Raw genomic sequence first — 18,632 nt, forward strand, 5'->3', positions numbered from 1 at the left:
CATCAAGCTGACACACCGTGATATAACTGCGATACTGTTGAAAGCGGCGTTAAACCCAACTCACTCACTCATTCACCCTCTGACATCAACGTGAAAAAATGTTTAACTTTATGAAATGTTCCACCTCAATGACATGTAGACATTAAGGTGACCTGATATTCCGATTGAGTGTGCAGTATGTGTCGCTCGGAGGAAACGCCTGGTGGTTGAGCAGCTTATTCTGCTCATGGAGGGGCGGTCGGGTAGCCAAGTGGTTAAAGCGTTCGCTCGTCACGCCGAAGACCCGGGTTCGATTCCCTACATGGGTACAATGTGTGAAGCCCATTTCTGGTGTCCCCCGCCGTGATATTGCTGGAACATTGCTAAAAGCGGCGTAAAGCCAAAACTCTCTCACACACTCTGCTCATGAATGTCTGAGCTGGAAACTGCGCTCGTCGTTGTACTTGTGATATAAGATTGCTTTTGTGTTTGTTTGTTTGTTTGTTTGTTTGTTTTTTAACGCCGCACTCCAGCATATTGCCAAGTATATGACTGCGGTCTGTAAATAATCGAGTCTGGACCAGACAATCTAGGAATTGACATCATGAGCATCGATCCACACAATTGGGATACGATGACAAGCATCAACCAAGTCAGTGAGCCTGACGACCCGTTAGTCACATCTTACGACAAGCATTCTCGCCTTTACGGCAAGCATTGGTTGCTGAAGATCTGTTCTACCCCGGATCTTCACGGGTCTTGTGATGTAAGGGCAGGTAGTCCACTCACTGGGCACTGTTTGTGTATTGTGTATCAAATGTTCCGACACGGTGTCAATATTACAGCTAGTCAATACAGATAGAATACTCAAAATAACTTTAAGGGAACACAAGTGGCATATGTTAATTAGAGCACAGCGTGTAGACGGGTAAAAAACATTTATATTATAACTATACCACCCACAGAGTCTAAGACAATTTCAATATGATACTTTGTTCATGAAATTGTATGTTATGAAATGCAATAAAAACATTTGACCACGAGATCAAGTGAAGAGGTATTATGCATAAAGAGATAGCCAACGTTGACAAATTGTGTCTACTGCATGCTTGACACTGGCTGAAAAGAAGTACTTTTACAAGCTGGTTAATGGAAGGTGAAGTGAGATGGTGTTTAACGTCGCGTTCAATAGTATGTTAACGTATTTCGGTATGACGCGGACAGGGGATCGAACTACTGGCCTTCCTCTTTCCGGACAGACGCTCTATCCACTAAACCACTTGAGTGACGATTTGTTTCCGTGAAAGATAAATTATCAGCATGGGGGTAACATAACGTATTGAATTAAGGATTTCAGTTTCAGCTAAGTTGTACTATACCTTGTACCCGTTATCTCAAACTCGGATATGTTGAATTATTGTCACTAGTTTAATCCGGATATGTCGAACTGGATTAGTCGAATTCCCGGTTGTCTCGACCTCAATTACAAAATATTAATTGTTATTATCATAGGAAGTCGTGATAATCCAGTGATATGAATATAAGGCATATGGATGCATACACGTAGACATGACAGCTTCTGTTTTCATTTCGAGACTGTTATTTACATGCACGATGTTATACGTATTATCTTAGGGTTAGGTCAGATGGTATGAAGGACGAGTAAGATGTATCGAACTCCGGATTAAATCGAAGTATTTCTCAGGAGTCCGTGACAAAGGGGTTCGACTGAACATATGACATTATTGGTCTTTTATTTTCTATTAAGTCATCGGTTAAAGATACAAAAGATAAATCCCCGCTCAGTTCAACACCCGAAATGTCCATTATCGATTACACACCCACCAAATTATGAGATTATACTTTTTATAGTGTTAATAACATCGTATGTGCAGATAGAAATTGCTTCATAACAAGTTCATATGTCAGTGATCCTGTTCGGCAATATCAGATGTCACACTCTAAGAGTAATGTACACCCTATGCCTTATGATGTGTGTACATAACAAACTAGATCATAATGCATGGTCAAGTTAAGTCAAGTGTCCCTACTTTTCCACTTGCTATAGGACTTCTGTGCCATTACCTGCATCTTCACATTGGAATTATAATGATGATAAATACAAATTTCTAATGCGCCAATTCCATGCCCCGGTACGTGCTCATAGCGCTGCACAGTCCAGACATTACGAAGAACAGAAAGTTAATATTATGCATAGTAGGTTGTGAAAAGATGTGTTTTCAGTTTCGATAGAAAAGTGACAAGACTGCTGGCTGATTTGATGTCAAGGGTTTCCACAAGACTGACACACAGCAGGAGAAATGAGCTTGTACCGAGGGACTCGGCAGATTTTGGTTTTGAGAACGGAGTTCACGTACAGGAGTATAAAGCGTGAGAAGATCAGAGAGACAGGCAAGGCTGGTACCACGAGGACATCTATAGGTGAAACAGAGAACTTTGAAGTCAATTCTTGATTTGACCGGCAGTCAGTGGAGTTCTTCGAGGAATTCCGGGTAAGAATAGGTCCCTAGCAACTATGCTTGTCGTTCAAGGTACCTAAATGGATCGGATGGTTCAATTGATTGCGTGTCATCATTCTCCAATTGCATGTCATCGAACCTCGACAGCGTGGAACATACTGTAATTCACTGGTTTGTTTGATCGTGATGAGATAGTATGCGCATGAACAAAATTATGGTATGTTCGTCAAGCCGAGCAACTCTAAACACATTTCACTTGAATGCAATATAGATTTTTATAACGAATGTACTCTCAAATAATGCATAACAAGTCTTTTAAATTAATATAATTTATTCTTTGCATTGTATGCATGGCAAATACTACATTGTAATGCCACTGTGCTGTAGCAGTTGAACGTTACACATATGGTGATACATATCTTTCCGTACAAATGATCGGGCACTTAACATCTGAATTGTGGACGGATCGGGCACTTAACATCTTGATTGTGGACGGATCGGGCACTTAACATCTTGATTGTGGACGGATCGGGCACTTAACATCTTGATCGTGGACGGATCGGGCACTTAACATCTCGATTGTGGACGGATCGGGCACTTAACATCTGGATTTTGGACGGATCGGGCACTTAACATCTGAATTGTGGACGGATCGGGTACTTAACATCTGGATTGTGGACGGATCGGGCACTTAACATCTTGATCGTGGACGGATCGGGCACTTAACATCTGGATTGTGGACGGATCGGGCACTTAACATCTGGATTGTGGACGGATCGGGCACTTAACATCTGGATTGTGGACGGATCAGGCACTTAACATCTTGATTGTGGACGGATCGGGCACTTAAAATCTGGATTTTGGACAGATCGGGCACTTAACATCTGGATTTTGGACGGATCGGGCACTTAACATCTGGATTGTGGACGGATCGGGCACTTAACATCTGGATTTTGGACGGATCGGGCACTTAACATTTGGTTTGTGGACGGATCGGGCACTTAACATCTGGATTTTGGACGGATCGGGCACTTAACATCTGGATTTTGGACGGATCGGGCACTTAACATCTGGATTGTGGACGGATCGGACACTTAACATCTGGATTGTGGATGGATCGGGCACTTAACATCTGGATTGTCGACGGATCGGGCACTTAACATCTGGATTGTGGACGGATCGGACACTTAACATCTGGATTGTGGACGGATCGGGCACTTAACATCTGGATTGTGGACGGATCGGACACTTAACATCTGGATTGTGGACGGATCGGGCACTTAACATCTGGATTGTGGACGGATCGGGCACTTAACATCTGGATTGTGGACGGATCGGGCACTTAACATCTGGATTGTGGACGGATCGGGCAAAGTAAGATTTGGATTGTGGACGGATCGGGCATAGTAAGATCCGGATTGTCGACGGATCTGGCACTTAAGATTTGGATTGTGGATGGATCGTGCATAGTAAGATGTGGATTGTCGACGGATCGTCCATAGTAAGATCTCGATTGCAAACGAATCGGACACTTAAGTTCTGGAGTGTCGACAGGTCATGCATAGTAAGATGTGGATTGTCGACGGATCGAGCACGTAAGATTTGGATTGTCGATAGTCCATGCGTAATGAAAGGTGAATGATGGACGGATCGGGCGCAGTAAGATCTTATTGTCGACGGATAATCGGGCATACAAAGACGTGGGATGTGGATGAATCGGGCATAGTAAGTAGGATATGGATGATGGACGGATCGGGCGCAGTAAGATCTTATTGTCGACGGATAATCGGGCATACAAAGACGTGGAATGTGGATGAATCGGGCATAGTAAGTAGGATATGGATGACGGACGGATCGGGCATGGTAAGTAAGATATGGATGACGGGCGGATTAGAATATAAGACTCTTTAACTTCACATCAGATATACGTCAAGCATAAACAATGTGACCACACCCGTGGGGACTGCAGGTTAAAATGGGTCCTAGGAAGCTATGGTTGTCATCCGAAGCGACTACGCGGATCTGGTGGTCAGACTCGGTGACTTTGTTGACTGCGTGTCATCGTATCCTGACGGCATTGGACCTTACTCATCATCGCTTATTGTCTGGTGCAAACTCGATTAGTTACAGGTCGCCATCATATGACTCGTCTTGCTGAGTGTGGCGTTAAACAACAAATGCACATATTGTGAAGAACGTACAGATATGTAGAGCATATAGCTAAGGGACCGACGAATTGATATTTGGAGGGGTTACTGGAAATGTTTTCAGCTAGAGCTCCAAAACAATATGTGTTTTAATTGAATCTGTGTGCCTAAATATAATTTTTAAATATCTTGCAACATGTACACAATGTATATTTTTTGGCAGACAATGTCGTATTTTGTCAACAGTCTGAAGCACAATAATATTTTTTAACATTTTTAACCCCTAGGATCTCAAATGGTCAGCTCATAAGTCTAGATTACAGTGGTTCTGAGTGAAGCGAGTGTTTAGTTATTTGTATGTTCCAGACACAAAGTTCCACTGAAACCAAATTTGCAGCCATGCATACATGTCCCATCAATACCACATCGACCACTGGCTCCACAGTTTTCACAATGCAGATCACAGTGCGTACCGTAGAAGCCGTTGTGGCAGCCATGAAGACATTGCCCCGACCATTTCTCACATCCAGCATAACAGCCCGGGCTACAGGGTATGGAGCAGTTTCTCCCCCAGTTACCAAGATGACAACCTTGAGGACATTCTCTAGTCTGGAAGATTTCTTGAAGGCTCAAATTGCCGCAACTTTGACATTTGTTGCGTTTTTCCACATAACCACTTACACACTGATTACCTGAAAGATAAATTGTAGGGGCTTCAAAACAAGGACAAAGTGTGTTTTGGGGCAGAAAAGTTCTGAGCCTAACTATGATAGACTGCGTTGAGTTGACTGATAATGTTTTTAAACAAAATCCCCTCCGATGCTAGAGTGCTTGGGTCCCATAGGTGTAAAATGCTCCTCCACAGCAGAAATGACGTCAATGTCATTTACATATTGCTTGTCAGACAGTTCTTTCTTCTTCTAGGAAGTGGTGGAAAGCTGACGGTGCCAAATCTGTTGAAAACGGAGGATGTTCAAAGAGTTTAAAGCCACAGTCATGCATTGCAGCCAGATTTTTGCATAGGTGGATCCAGGAGGAACAACATAGCTTTAAGTTTTCCATCTTGGTATTATCATGAAGTTGCCTCAGCAAAATGATATTATGAAGGCCATTAATGGTCTGACCTTTCGGGGGATAGTCCATCAGTATGATTCCTTTGGGATTCCAGAAAACCGAAGCCATCACCCTGCCATCTGAAGGAAAAGACTTTGCCTTCTCTCGAGGAGTCGACGTTGGATTTCTCCACTGCTTTGACTGTTGTTCAGTCTCTAGCTTATAGTGATGCACCGACAGAAACACCCATAGTTACAAACTGCTCAACAAAATAAACTGGATCAACTTCAAAACTTCTCAGAGATGATGAACCTGAAGTGTCTTTGTTCAGGAATCAGAAGTCTTGGAGCCCGGCGTGCTGAAACCTTTGTCATGCCCAGTTCATTCTCATGCGACATACCTACTGTATTGGCTATGAGTGGTGAGTTGTCTATCATCCATAGTCACATCATGCACTTTATCAACAGTGTCCTTAGTGGTGACAGTTGAAGGTCTTCCTGGTCTGGGATCATCTTAGAGTCTCTCTCGTCCTCTCTCGAACTCCGCTGCCCTCAGTGGCAAAAGAAGGAGTCTCAACCACTAACGTTAAAACCATGTTCGCATGGGTGGATATTGGTATTAGTCCTTTCATTTGGAGATTGTGCCATTACCAGTTTTGTCCATTTTCATCAAAAGAGAATAGTAGATGCTGGAGAAATATCCTGCCTGGTAGTGTATGCATTTGGTTTAAATGCAGTCTGTAATTATTGAAACTATTATACTAAACACATGAAAACTGTTAAGGGTGTGATATACAATCTTAGTAGTTAGGCTCGGAACTTTTCAGCAATTCCCTCATTGAATTGTTCCTCGTCCGAAATAAAGTTCGTATAAACGCCATGTGTGTAGGGGATGTTTGTAATTCACCTTTTCCCGGATTGGACGTTCAAATACATTTAACAAGGTGGTTAGCATATGAGGGGACGAGTCTTTATAGCATTGTAACGAACCGTTCTATAGAGGCACGATGACATAGTCAATTGATTCATCGTGGGAATTCCGGGTTAGAATTGGTCCCAAGCAACATAATGGTGGCTAAATGAATCGGATTGTCAGGTGATTCGCGGTTGTGTGTCATTGTACGTGGGACGTTGCTCCTAATACAAATGAGTGGTTGGTCATGTTCAGATTCGATTACAGCCTTTTCATAGTGGGAATATTGCTGAGTGCCACGTTAAACAATCAACAATGAAACCCCACATGGTCTATACAATACCTGAGAGCCTGATGCTGATATACTGAACTCACCGTCATCGTGGAGCTGACACGTTTGGCATGTTGCCGAACACGCTGAGGCGATTCCAGGCTGCTCACACATTGACGGGGTGATGTCTATCGGACATTGAGGAAACGTGTCCTGACAATCCAAACCTGCAGGGAGAATAATGATGAAACAGGTATGTAAGTCAAACTACGATTATTGAGGACTAAATCTTCGGCAAGTTATCAGTATGTTACACGAAATTGTCTTCAGGTTGATCAAAGGTAGCAAAGTAAAGTAAAGGGGACACCCGTGACTGCCATCTTCCTATTTGCTTTAACACTTTTGGATGCCTCACACACGTGGTGTAATTACTTTATAATCACTTGATGTGGGAAGAACTGAAATATAAAGAGACTAACCTGTCTAGATTCCATCTGGCGTGAAGGACAAAATAGCTGTGAAAATTATATAAATGGACCACTGGAAATCAGTGATGGCACCAGATGAAAATAATTTATCCCCCATTACCATGAACCAAAGTGATATTTTTAAATAAACTACCACATGAACATTATATTATTGTTGCATTTCAGATGCCTGACAATGATGGATTGGTAATTTGGTAATTTGGCACAAGGGTCTCGTAAATGAAAGCACGTCAACTAATGAACGTCTACTGATAATAACACAGGCAAAACCATAACTCCTTCTGAGAGCATACATGTGATCAAATTAAGTTTACAGTATAATACCATTTTAACGTGAGGTGTACACGATAAACGACTTTTCCATTGGACAAGACGCCGGTCCCACGCGAAACTGACGTTATTTAGAAGTCAAGAGACGGTATTCTTGACATGACGTAACCACTGAGGGCCTACTTCCACATTCTTTGGAACCCCCTAGGGGTTCTCTTGGTCGAATACATACAGAAGCGTTCTTTCTGTCATTTAGACCCTTTCATCAGAGAGTTTGACTGCCTCGTTACGACCAATCCTTATGAACAAAACGAAGAAATGCACATCCAAACTATCGTAGCATCGACTCAATCCATGTCATGACTGACAGTGACAGTCTACAGCAATCTATGAATTTACCTCAGTATCTATTTTACGCATCTTCGCAATCACCTGTCAATGATCGGCCAAATGATCGGTGATGGCTAACACTTATAATCGCCACAGGTTCCTGAACAACTTCGGAAATATCTCCCGTCTCGTTATCGTGTAGCCATTTTCGCGTCCAGGATTTGATGTAAATGTATCACTGTGACTGACTAACCGACGTTGTTCGTGAGACAACTTCTTCATCTAACGATGGTATCTTTTGAATCTATTTGTTGTAACCAGGCAATAAGAGACGTCCCCGTAGAGCAAGTTGAGCATACATACGCTCATGTCACCTCTCCTTTTGATGAACTATTTTATTCCGTGTTAACACGAAGTCACAGGTACCAATACATTCCTGTAATAGACGTCTATCGACAAATAAAAAAAGTGATATAAAAATATAAGAATTGACCTTTACTTTGTGTGAGTTCATTGGAGTATGAACCTTCATAGAATGAGGGCCAAACATTATTCAAACAGCTTGGTCCTCACTCTATGAAGGTTCATAATCCACGCAAAGTGAAAGTCAATACTTAAATGAACTAATGGAAAATCAAATTATAAATATGTTAATGGTAGTGTATTCTTAACATGTCCTTCTTGGGTGTCCAAAGTCAATTCGTAAATGAACTAATGGCAAATCAAATTATGAATATCTTAATGGTAGTGTATTCTTACCATGTCCTTCTTGGGTGTTCAAACAGAACCCCGCAAGCAGTGAGAAGAAGAAGACGTGAAACGCCATGTCTGTGGCAGTGTCTCTCGGTCAACAGCTGGCTCGGATGTCACAGGACCGGTGTTGATGTACAATGTAACCAGCCTCACGGCATGGTGGATGAAGGGGGCGTGTAGGCAATGTCATGTGGGATATCTCCATAAAAGACATAGTTTTTTCACATGTCGTTACAAATAGAGCTTCTTATCTGACAACAGCTATATAGTCCGATACGGTTTAAATAATATATAATTACACAAGACGCAGAAGGATGTGCTGGGAAATAAATGTTTGAATATAATTCAGCAATGGCTTTCAAAAATACTCCTTTCTGATTGATAAATCAGAGGTTTCTAATCACAATTGGGTGCATGGGTGGCTCAGTCGTCAAAGGCGCCACAATTCGCCGTGCGCGATTGCGTCCCTTGGGCACGCCAGAAACCGATGATCGTTGGTTCGAATCCCGGTTCGCCCAGATAATGTTTCTAGGTTTGACAACACTATACTCGTGCTCGTGGGTTTCACTAAGTGCTGAACCTGGGACCTACATCACTTGGGACCAAGCTGACACGTAACTGGAATACTGTTCAAAGCGGCGTTGAAACCAACTCACTCACTCTAATCACAATAGACACTCCTGTCTGAAACAGTGGATTGGAAGGCCGCATTATTCGGAAAATTATACCAGTATTTATAGTGTAGGAAATGGGGTAATTTATTTAGTATGCGCCTGCTTAATGTAATTTCTCGGCGGGAAATGTATATCCCAAAGACAGTTAATCATAATTATTTTTGTTTAGAAAGACTCTGTCAAGTATCCAACAACGATGCAATGATAAATTTTGCAAAATTTCAAATGTACGTGTTCTCAACACACACAAAAAAAAATAACAATTAGGTAACTTTTAGATAAATAAAATGTAAATGTATTTTGTACAATGGGTCAAATGGCCTTATACAAATAAATCTGTCTGTCTGTCTGTCTGTCTGTCTTAATGTAATTTCCCTTCAAAAAATCTAACGATAACAATAATTTATTTTTTGACATGTAATTGAGTATGTCCGTTTAGGTTGTTTCAGGTTGGGCGAAAGGGAAAATAATATGGCTCAGGGTTTGTGAGACAGGCAAATGGAACGTTACAGTAGAAGGAGATGTTAGTGGCTATTCAATTTCGTTTCCTGAGTTTCTGGGTTTTTTTCCTCCTTTATAACTGCACCACTAAATAACCTGAAAATGTGGTGTACCTGCCCCCTTTGGGATGCTGGGGTCAAATGTGTTTGTTTCTAAGATGGAGAGGATCGTTGATCATGTATTGCTATAAGCACTGGTTTGTCTTGCCCAGACTCGAATCTTTATAGGCTGTCGTGATGTAGCTCGAATATTGCTGCTGCGATGAAACAATATTCACATTAAGTAGTCAATACATGAACTAAAAACTACAAAAAGAAACACTTTTTTCCATGCTATTGCAACATGATCAACATTTAATTCATGAATAAATCGTTTACACACAATATGAACGATCATGGGAGGGTATACCAGAATGGAAGAATGATCCATTTGCATGTATCCTATCGCTAGGTATATATTCAACCATCCCCAGCGCGTACTCCGCCGCCGAGACTTGCATCCCGTAAGATACGTTCCGACTCTATCGCGCCGTCCTCCATCACGTTTAATCAGTCTGATCACATTGTGGTCCCCTCCATCTCTGCCTGCATCCTGTGCGACACGTTCCATTCTTGAAGCACCCTCCTCCATCACAGTTCTCACAACGTAGTTCACAGGCCGCATCGTAGTTGCCGTTGATGCAGTCACCGAGACATTGTCCCGTCAGTCTGTCACATCGTCGTCCACTGCAGGCAGCGTTACACAGGTCACGACAGTGCCACCCCCATCTCGCGGGGTCCTCGCAGGGATCTGCAGGTACAACAATAACGTGACTTAATAGAAGGGAGCTAAGAAACTGTTATTTCACGTTTATCAATAGTACACATTACGTAAGAAGTTTCACATGAAGTAGCTGACTCGCATTTGTTAAATTTCTTAATTTGTTGTGGTTGTGCTTGGCGTAACAGTTGTTTTCACTGGTCCGACCCCGTCTCCACTCTAGTGAGACGTGCAGCTGCTGTAGCCCTGCTGTCCCCGACAGGGCCCAATACGCTTGGTCAGATCTCATGAGCAGAGCACCAGGTGTTGATGGCTGTGAAGAACTCACATGAACATGTACATGTCTCAATGAAACCAGCAACAGCTTTACTTTCTGGTTGTTTGTTGTTGAAAACGCTGCAAAATATTCCACTAATAGACGGCGGACTGTAAATAATCTAATATGGACCAGGGAAACCATGGTGATTCATATTATTATCAACGAACCACGACGTACAATGACACGCAGTCAACCAAGTCACCGGGCCTGACAACCCGTTCAAGTAAGTCACCTCTTATGATTATCACCCAGTCGTCCAAGGCGCCGCGATTCGCTGTACAGAGTTGCGTCCCTTGGGCACGCCAGAAACCTATGATTGTGGGTTCGAATCCCAGTTCGCCCTGATTATGTTTCTAAGTTTGTCAGCACCATACCCGTGCTCGTGGGTGTCACCGAAATGGTAAACGTCATCTCTTCGGGCTTTCCTCCCACATTAAGCTGACACGCCTTGATATAACTGGAATACTGTTAAAAGCAGCGTTAAACCCAACTCACTCACTCACTGGTTGCTGGGGACCAATTATAACCAGGAATCCCAACGGGAAGCTTCAGTTCACTCTCAAAGGTTCTCCATGTTGGAGTACTCACCCACAGGCTCCACACAGGCTGAGCACGCACGTCTACACGCAGGGATAATGCCTGGCTGATCACACAGTGTCCTTGTCACGTAGTGCGGACATTCTGGGTATTGGTCCCGACAGCTGTTCACAGGATGACCTAAGTTGAAGTAAATAATGTACACATGTATGTCTAAAACCGTTCATTCTTCCCCGCCCTGAAGGCGGGGAAGTATACGGGAAACGTTAATTTTGTAGCAAGTATGTCGACATGTTGGTTTATTTGAAATTTCAAGCCACGCATTTACGGAAACAAAATATACAAATCATGTGCGTGGAATGTTGATGCTATTCTTTTCCAGCAATAAGAGATACTTCAAAATCGTCTCTATGTAGTTAATTGATGCATCTGACCGTTTCTGGTCATTAGCTGACATTATTAAACCATTCATGTGTAATCCGATGTCCTTTTTACCTCAAGGACTAGACTAACAGATAGTCTCTGAAATGAACATATCATATAGAAAAACACAGTTGTTCAGTTATCTTAATAATAATCTAATAAAAAGGGAGCCCAGTGATTCTCTTCCTGATACTGAAGTAATCTAGACTTGCCAAACATTATAGACTTGCATTGGCTGTAGTTGATATAAATGTATCAGGGTCTGTAAGACAGACTACTCAAGGACTTATTTTCTGATTTTCACGGTGTATACAAAAGAAGAACTCTACTCCGGAGATCGTTAATAACAGCATGATATAAAATATGTTCTGAATATGCTTACTCATGAACAACGACGACATCTCAATTTATATGTAATATGGCTGAATTCCACATTCTACATACCACACTTTTGATTGTTTGGATGCTCATGTTCACTGGAAATATTTGGACAAGTTAAATTCCGTATTTTGAATTAACCCAGTCCCCTGTGTGTTTTTAAACAGTGCACCGCACATAGCCACATGTGAAACGTTTGGGAGCAAAGTCAAAGCAAAATCGGAGTAGTGTGTCGGCGAATTTGCATCAAGGCCGTAGCCGTTTTCAACCGTTTAATGGAAATCAATGTCCAGCCGTAGCTCTGGTCACTCATATATTTTGTGTCCCATGGCTCAAATCTATTTGCGTCTGTACCGTGTTCCAAGGACCTCGATAATCTGTTGGATGAAGGCACAGCTCTCTACAGTCACATAGTTAACACCGAAGGCTATGAGGGATATGTAGGTTATAATCAGCTCCCAGCAGCCACTACCTCAAGCGATATTGTCTACATAACAGATCAGTTTTATAGCCCCGTCACAGGTGCCACAAATATAGAAGCAGGGAAAACAAATTTCACAGAATCATTTCAACAAGCAATATTGATATCCCCGTCAGTTTTGGTAACTTTTAATGATGTCTCCATTGCAATTTTTACGGATTTTGATTCGTATGCATTATTTGACTCTCATCAGCGGAATGGTTTGGATCAGATTGATCCGAATGGACAAGCGGTTTTACTTCTGTTTAGTAGTATGGACGAATCGTTATGTTACATCTTAACAGTATATCAGGCGACAATGCTTGTCGTAACAGGCGACAAACGAGATCGGGTGGTCAGACTTTGGTTGATGCATGGCATCGATCCCAATTGCGTGGATCGATGCTCATGATATTAATCACTGGATTGTCTGGTCTAGACTCGATTATTTACAGAACGCCGTCATATAGCTGGAATATTGCTGAGTGCGGCGTTAAACGACAAACCAATCAATCATCATCATATGAACTCAAACCAGTCATTGTTACAAGTAAACCACATTCCACAACAGTTACTGAAACTGGATAAAAAAACAGTACATAGAAAAAGACCTAGTAACTCAACTCATCATGATCACGATTACTATTCTTTGAAAGAAAGAAATACAAAAAAGAAACTGACCAAAAAACGTAATACAAGAGACGAGGAATCTCCGTTATTGATTAGTCCCGGTATTGAAATGTTCTCCAACTACGTGATAATATTTTGAGTATGTGCATCTGTGGTTGTGACAAAAAGACCTTAGTATTTTCATTTACATTTATAACCAAATTCCAAGTGTAAAAAGAATGTGATCTATTATTTGAGTATGTGTATCTGCCAATGTTGTTGGCAGTTTTGATACTATTTCCACATGTTTACATTTGTGCCAGAAATTGCTTCCATTTCCTTCGATCTACTTTTTTGATAAAGACCCAGGTTAGCATAGGTCATCAGCAACCCATGCTTGCCGTAAGAGGCGACGAACAGGATTGGGTAGTCAGGCTCGCCGATTTGGTCGATGCATAACATCATATTCCAATTGCGTAGTTCGATGCTCTTGGTGTCAATCACTGGATTATCTGGTCCCGACTGGATTATTTTCAGACAGCGGTCATATGGCTGGAATACTGCTGAGGGGGGCGTTAAACAAGAAACTATTTTTAAATAGACCTACCCTATGCAAATGTATCAACTGTATTGCCCAATACTCAAAATAAATAATATTTGTTTCCACAACAGCGTTGTGTTATTTGTGGTTAATATAATTATGCTCCTTCATGACTTTCGGTAACATCATAATTATGCGTTTGTGAGACATCACATATGGCGGGGAACTTTGATGCTCTGCATCAATGTTTTCTTGTTCCATTATACAGATGTTTTGGTAAATTGTAACAGTTTAAGTTAGCCCACTTTGACATCTTCATTGGTAGGTGAGAGTAGGTTGTTTAACTACGATATGACAATTAAGCCTGCAAGTGTTTGTTTGTGATAAACATCCTGTGGCTTCAATGTGTTGCTAGGTTACCTGTAGATATATATTCGTATAAACGTAAACAACATTAACTTTATGGTTGTCATCACATAAGGGCAGAGGTACATTCATGGACGTTACTCTATAGTGCGTTATATTATTTAACTTATCAAAGTAGAGGAGAAAATCAACATATTTATAAACACTATTTAAACAGCATTCAGCAATAACACAGCTTCATCGCGAGGGTATGTGAGTAATCGCGCCTTTCACAAGGCAGGGGAGTTGTTGACAGCATGAGCAACACTGACGAAACCCCAGCCAACACACATACCTTAATAATCTCACTGGTCTGTTCTAAATCAAATATTTGATTCTCCGAAGACAAAGTGAAGGTTTGGACAGAAAGAAAAAGAAAGTGAGACAAGAAAAGAAATTTAATAAAACAAAATAAATTGTTCAAATCTATTAAAATAACAATTTTACAGACAATTAAATGCAACCAATGGCAGTGATGAGAAAAGACCCACCATGGATTCCAGTGACAGGTTTTGGAAACAGTTGTTGTGTATACCCGGCAACTGTAACCTCGAGGAACCGCGGGTAGAGGAAAACAATGATATTGTACACGAAAACATAAGGTCACCATTGGTGGGTTTCATTACACCTGATTGTCTGAAAAATGTGGGCGGTCGGGTAGCCTAGTGGTTAAAGCGTTCGCTCGTCACGCCGAAGACCCGGGTTCGATTCCCGACATGGGTACAATGTGTGAAGCCCATTTCTGGTGTCCCCCACCGTGATATTGCTGGAATATTGCTAAAAGCGGCGTAAAATCCAACTCACTCACTCACTCACTCACTCACTCTGAAAAATGTAATTAAAGTCCAAATCTAATAGGGCCTGATGGTATTCGAAACCGCATTATTTCACTGTTTAAACAATACTCCTCCCAAAGAAAGGTGATTTGACTGACCCGAAATACCTCCGCCCTTATACATTTCTGAATACACACTATGTGTGTCTTACAGATCTTGTATCATCATACTGCACTTCCAATGACATTATTTAAATAAGGCAGAAAGGATCCAGACAGTGATGCTGGGGTTGTAAGGATCAATTGCTGGTTCAGAAAATGATCCTTGAAGAGGCTAAAACTTACCACCGTAACCTCTCAATGTGTTTGATAGACTACAGAAAACCTTATAATTCTGACTCAACTTGAGATGTATGCGCAGGGGCAGGTGGTGACTTCGGAACCCATTTCTTCCAGAAGAGGAATATTTCAGGGCGATTCTTTTAGTCCTTTGCTTTTCTGTTTGTTACTAAATCCCTTAAGTTTTTAGCTTAGCAAAGAGGGAGGTTATTATCCTGGACCTCCTCAGCACAGATCCCCAACACACAAATGGATGACTTATTGCTAATGGAGGATCCACACGAAACAAACATATTCTCATTGTCGGGTCCTTTTCTAATGATGTCGGCATGTACTTTGGACTCGACAAATGCAACATTCTTCATATGAAACGTGGCAAGGTAGAAGAGGGAGGATCAGTCATTTTACTTAGTGGAGGAGTTATTGACCATCTCGTGGAAGGTCAGGCCTATACGTTCTTATGGAGGCAGGATGCCCATATCCAGGAAACACTTCGGGCAGAGTACAAATGGAGACTTACGAAAATCTGGAGTTCAGTAACGTCAAAGCCACAAATACTTATGCTGTACCCGTCCTTTCATATTCTTTTGGCGTTGTTGATTGGACGAAACAAGAAATACAGGGTATTGACACCCTCATACGAAGAATCATGTCAGACAATAGATCCCACCACCCTCGCTCTTCCCTCAATCGGTTATATTTACCAATCATTTGATTGACGTGGAGGCTCTTCGTGATAGAATTCTTTTGTGCACTTTTGCACACATTTATATGTCTCATGATCCTCTTGTGTAGCATGTAAAGACTCATGATGCAAACAAGGCATTCGACAGTTTCCTTAAACGAGCCAAGGATGTGGGACATAATCCCAATGTCAATGTTGATTTTGTTGATGGTTTTGTACTACTGGGCGGTACAGAAATGAGTGTCAACCAAGCGAAGTATCAATCAAATCGGCCCAGACTCAGTGAGAGGCTATCTGAAGGCTATCTGCATCGAGTTTATGTGCAGGGTGTTGAGAGGATCAGCAACCCTGAAGAGTCCTTCGCTTGGATGAAGTCGGGTTGCCTGAAAAGTGAAACAGAAGGCTTTCTGTTCCCTGCTCAGGAGCAGTCACTTCCCACTCGAAACCGTCAATGTGTCATTTTGCATCAAAATGTAAATAGGAAATGTAGATTAAGCAATGAATTTAATGAAACTGTCCAACACATTGTCAGTTCATGCCCGGCTTTGGGACAAACACAGTATCTTAAGCGGCATGATGGAGTGGCTCAATCATTTTATTAGCGTCTTCGCCCTGCTTATGATTTTGACACAGAGGTCCATCCATGGTACGACCCGGAATATGTTGAGGGCGTCACGGATAATGATAAATACAAAATTCTTTGAAATAGGCCCTTATACAGTCTATGACGTATCACGGCCAACAAACCTGATCTTGTCCTTTTGGATAAATCATGAAATCATTTATATCATTGCATTTTCTGTCCCTTTCGACACTAATGTAAATGAAAAGATTCAGGAAAAACATGGCAATTATGCTTTCGAAATGTCACGCGTGCATCCCAAGTACCAAGTTGTCCGACTTCCCATTGTTCTCGGTGCCTTAGGTTTGGTACCTCCTAATCTGTTAACTGACATTGGGAGAGTGCCCGGGTATGCTGCCAGGAACACAGCCCCATTTGCTGTCTGGGCTGAGTGTGGAGGGTGCAAAGGCCCTGAGCTCATGATAGGATCACCCAAACCCTGTTTGCTGCATTTATATATTTTATTCTGTATAATAATAATAATAATAATAATAATAATAATAATAATAATAATAAAAACAAAAAAAACAATGCAATTATGTATAGGAAACCTTACCTGTTCCTCTGCCCAGTAACAAGGGCGCCAGCAGGAACAATAGCCAAACGGGGATGACAAATTCCATTCTTTAAAATCCAAACGGCCGACCCCCACAGAAAGGGGGAATAGCTTCTCAGCAGTGTCAACATACACTGACATGCAATTATAACTTGTTTGAGGCATATCAGTGCATGACATGGTGATAAGTGAAACGTTAGACGCGACAAGCACACTTGTCTTACACACACTGATCATTCTCCGGTGTACCCAAATTACTGCAGTAACCAGGTCACATAATATGTAATGGTATGTAAAGTGAGTGAGTGAGTGAGTGAGAGAGTGGCTGAGTAAGTGAGTGAAGGTTTTACGCCGCTTTTAGTACTATCCCAGCAATATAACGGCCGGGGACACCAGACACCCATGTGGGGAATCGAACCCGGGTCTTCGGCGTGACGAGAGAACGCTTTAACCATTTTGCTACTCCACCGCCCCAGTTGTATTTAAATCGTTCTCGTTGTTCCATAATTCTAAGAAAAGAAATAATTTAGTAGTAACTGAAGAGGGCAGGAGGGGTTGGGGGTGTGTAGTGGGGAGGACTGGAATTTTGTATATGGAAAGGATATTTATTCAACTACAGTTGCAAAACATTTTTGGTGGCAGACAATTTCCCCTTTTTCCAACAGTCTAAAGTATAATTATCTATTTCAAGCAATATCAGGAACAATATTTTTTTTCCGATAAAACCTTAAACACCCCCACCCCCACCGAATATCAAATGGTTGGTCCCTTTGTCTAAAAAATCACGAAACATTAAAAATAAAACCATAACGGTAAATATGCAAAACGTGCATAAATTTCATGAAAATATCACAACAGACTGTTGAAGAAATAACACTACTTTTGGCTTGATGTCTGAAAGAGAAATTATAGAGTAGCTAGGGGTGCACTGAAATTGTCATAATTGTAAAGCCTGGACATCGCGCAATGTCACCAAACCCAAATATTGGGAAATATAAATGTTACAATAAAAAGGGATAAGAAAATCACACATACCATATCAGTTGTTAAGATGGTTACAGTGTCACCCAGCACTCAGATGCCGTGTAGTTTGTGTAATGATGCTAAATTCAATCTCTGGAAAGTGAAGCCCTGTTGATCTGTCCATCTATATTTGTAGGAGGCATTCTTCTATTTCTTGCTGGTGAGTAAGTGTGTGCGTAAATCTATGTTATTTAATGATGTCGCAATCTGCAGTATTCAAGCTGTATCAAATCTGGACAGGGCAAACAAGTGACTGAAAACAGAAGACGTTCCTTGCCATCGGGGTACGGTGGCATGCATCTAACCAACTGAAGGCACATGGCCTGGCCACCCTATCCTTAGT

The 18,632-nt window shown here is 41.7% G+C and overlaps 2 protein-coding genes across 2 annotated transcripts; both read right to left on the minus strand.

Annotated features, from left to right (window-relative positions):
- Positions 1-2,772: 2,772 nt before the first annotated feature.
- Positions 2,773-8,845, minus strand: LOC124145073 (cell death abnormality protein 1-like). The gene is made up of 3 exons (XM_046514746.2): positions 8,690-8,845; positions 6,947-7,069; positions 2,773-5,298 (listed from the first exon to the last, which is right to left on the minus strand). The coding sequence occupies exons 1-3, from the start codon at positions 8,754-8,756 to the stop codon at positions 4,952-4,954; spliced, it is 537 nt and encodes a 178-aa protein (XP_046370702.2). The 5' UTR covers positions 8,757-8,845; the 3' UTR covers positions 2,773-4,951.
- Positions 8,846-10,171: 1,326 nt separating this feature from the next.
- LOC124145071 (scavenger receptor class F member 1-like) lies at positions 10,172-17,632 on the minus strand. The gene is made up of 3 exons (XM_046514745.2): positions 17,267-17,632; positions 11,525-11,653; positions 10,172-10,647 (listed from the first exon to the last, which is right to left on the minus strand). The coding sequence occupies exons 1-3, from the start codon at positions 17,331-17,333 to the stop codon at positions 10,403-10,405; spliced, it is 441 nt and encodes a 146-aa protein (XP_046370701.2). The 5' UTR covers positions 17,334-17,632; the 3' UTR covers positions 10,172-10,402.
- Positions 17,633-18,632: the final 1,000 nt, after the last annotated feature.

Source organism: Haliotis rufescens, unplaced genomic scaffold (genome assembly GCF_023055435.1).
Source record: "Haliotis rufescens isolate VD_foot unplaced genomic scaffold, xgHalRufe1.0.p SCAF_1, whole genome shotgun sequence".
NCBI classification, from domain to species: domain Eukaryota; kingdom Metazoa; phylum Mollusca; class Gastropoda; order Lepetellida; family Haliotidae; genus Haliotis; species Haliotis rufescens.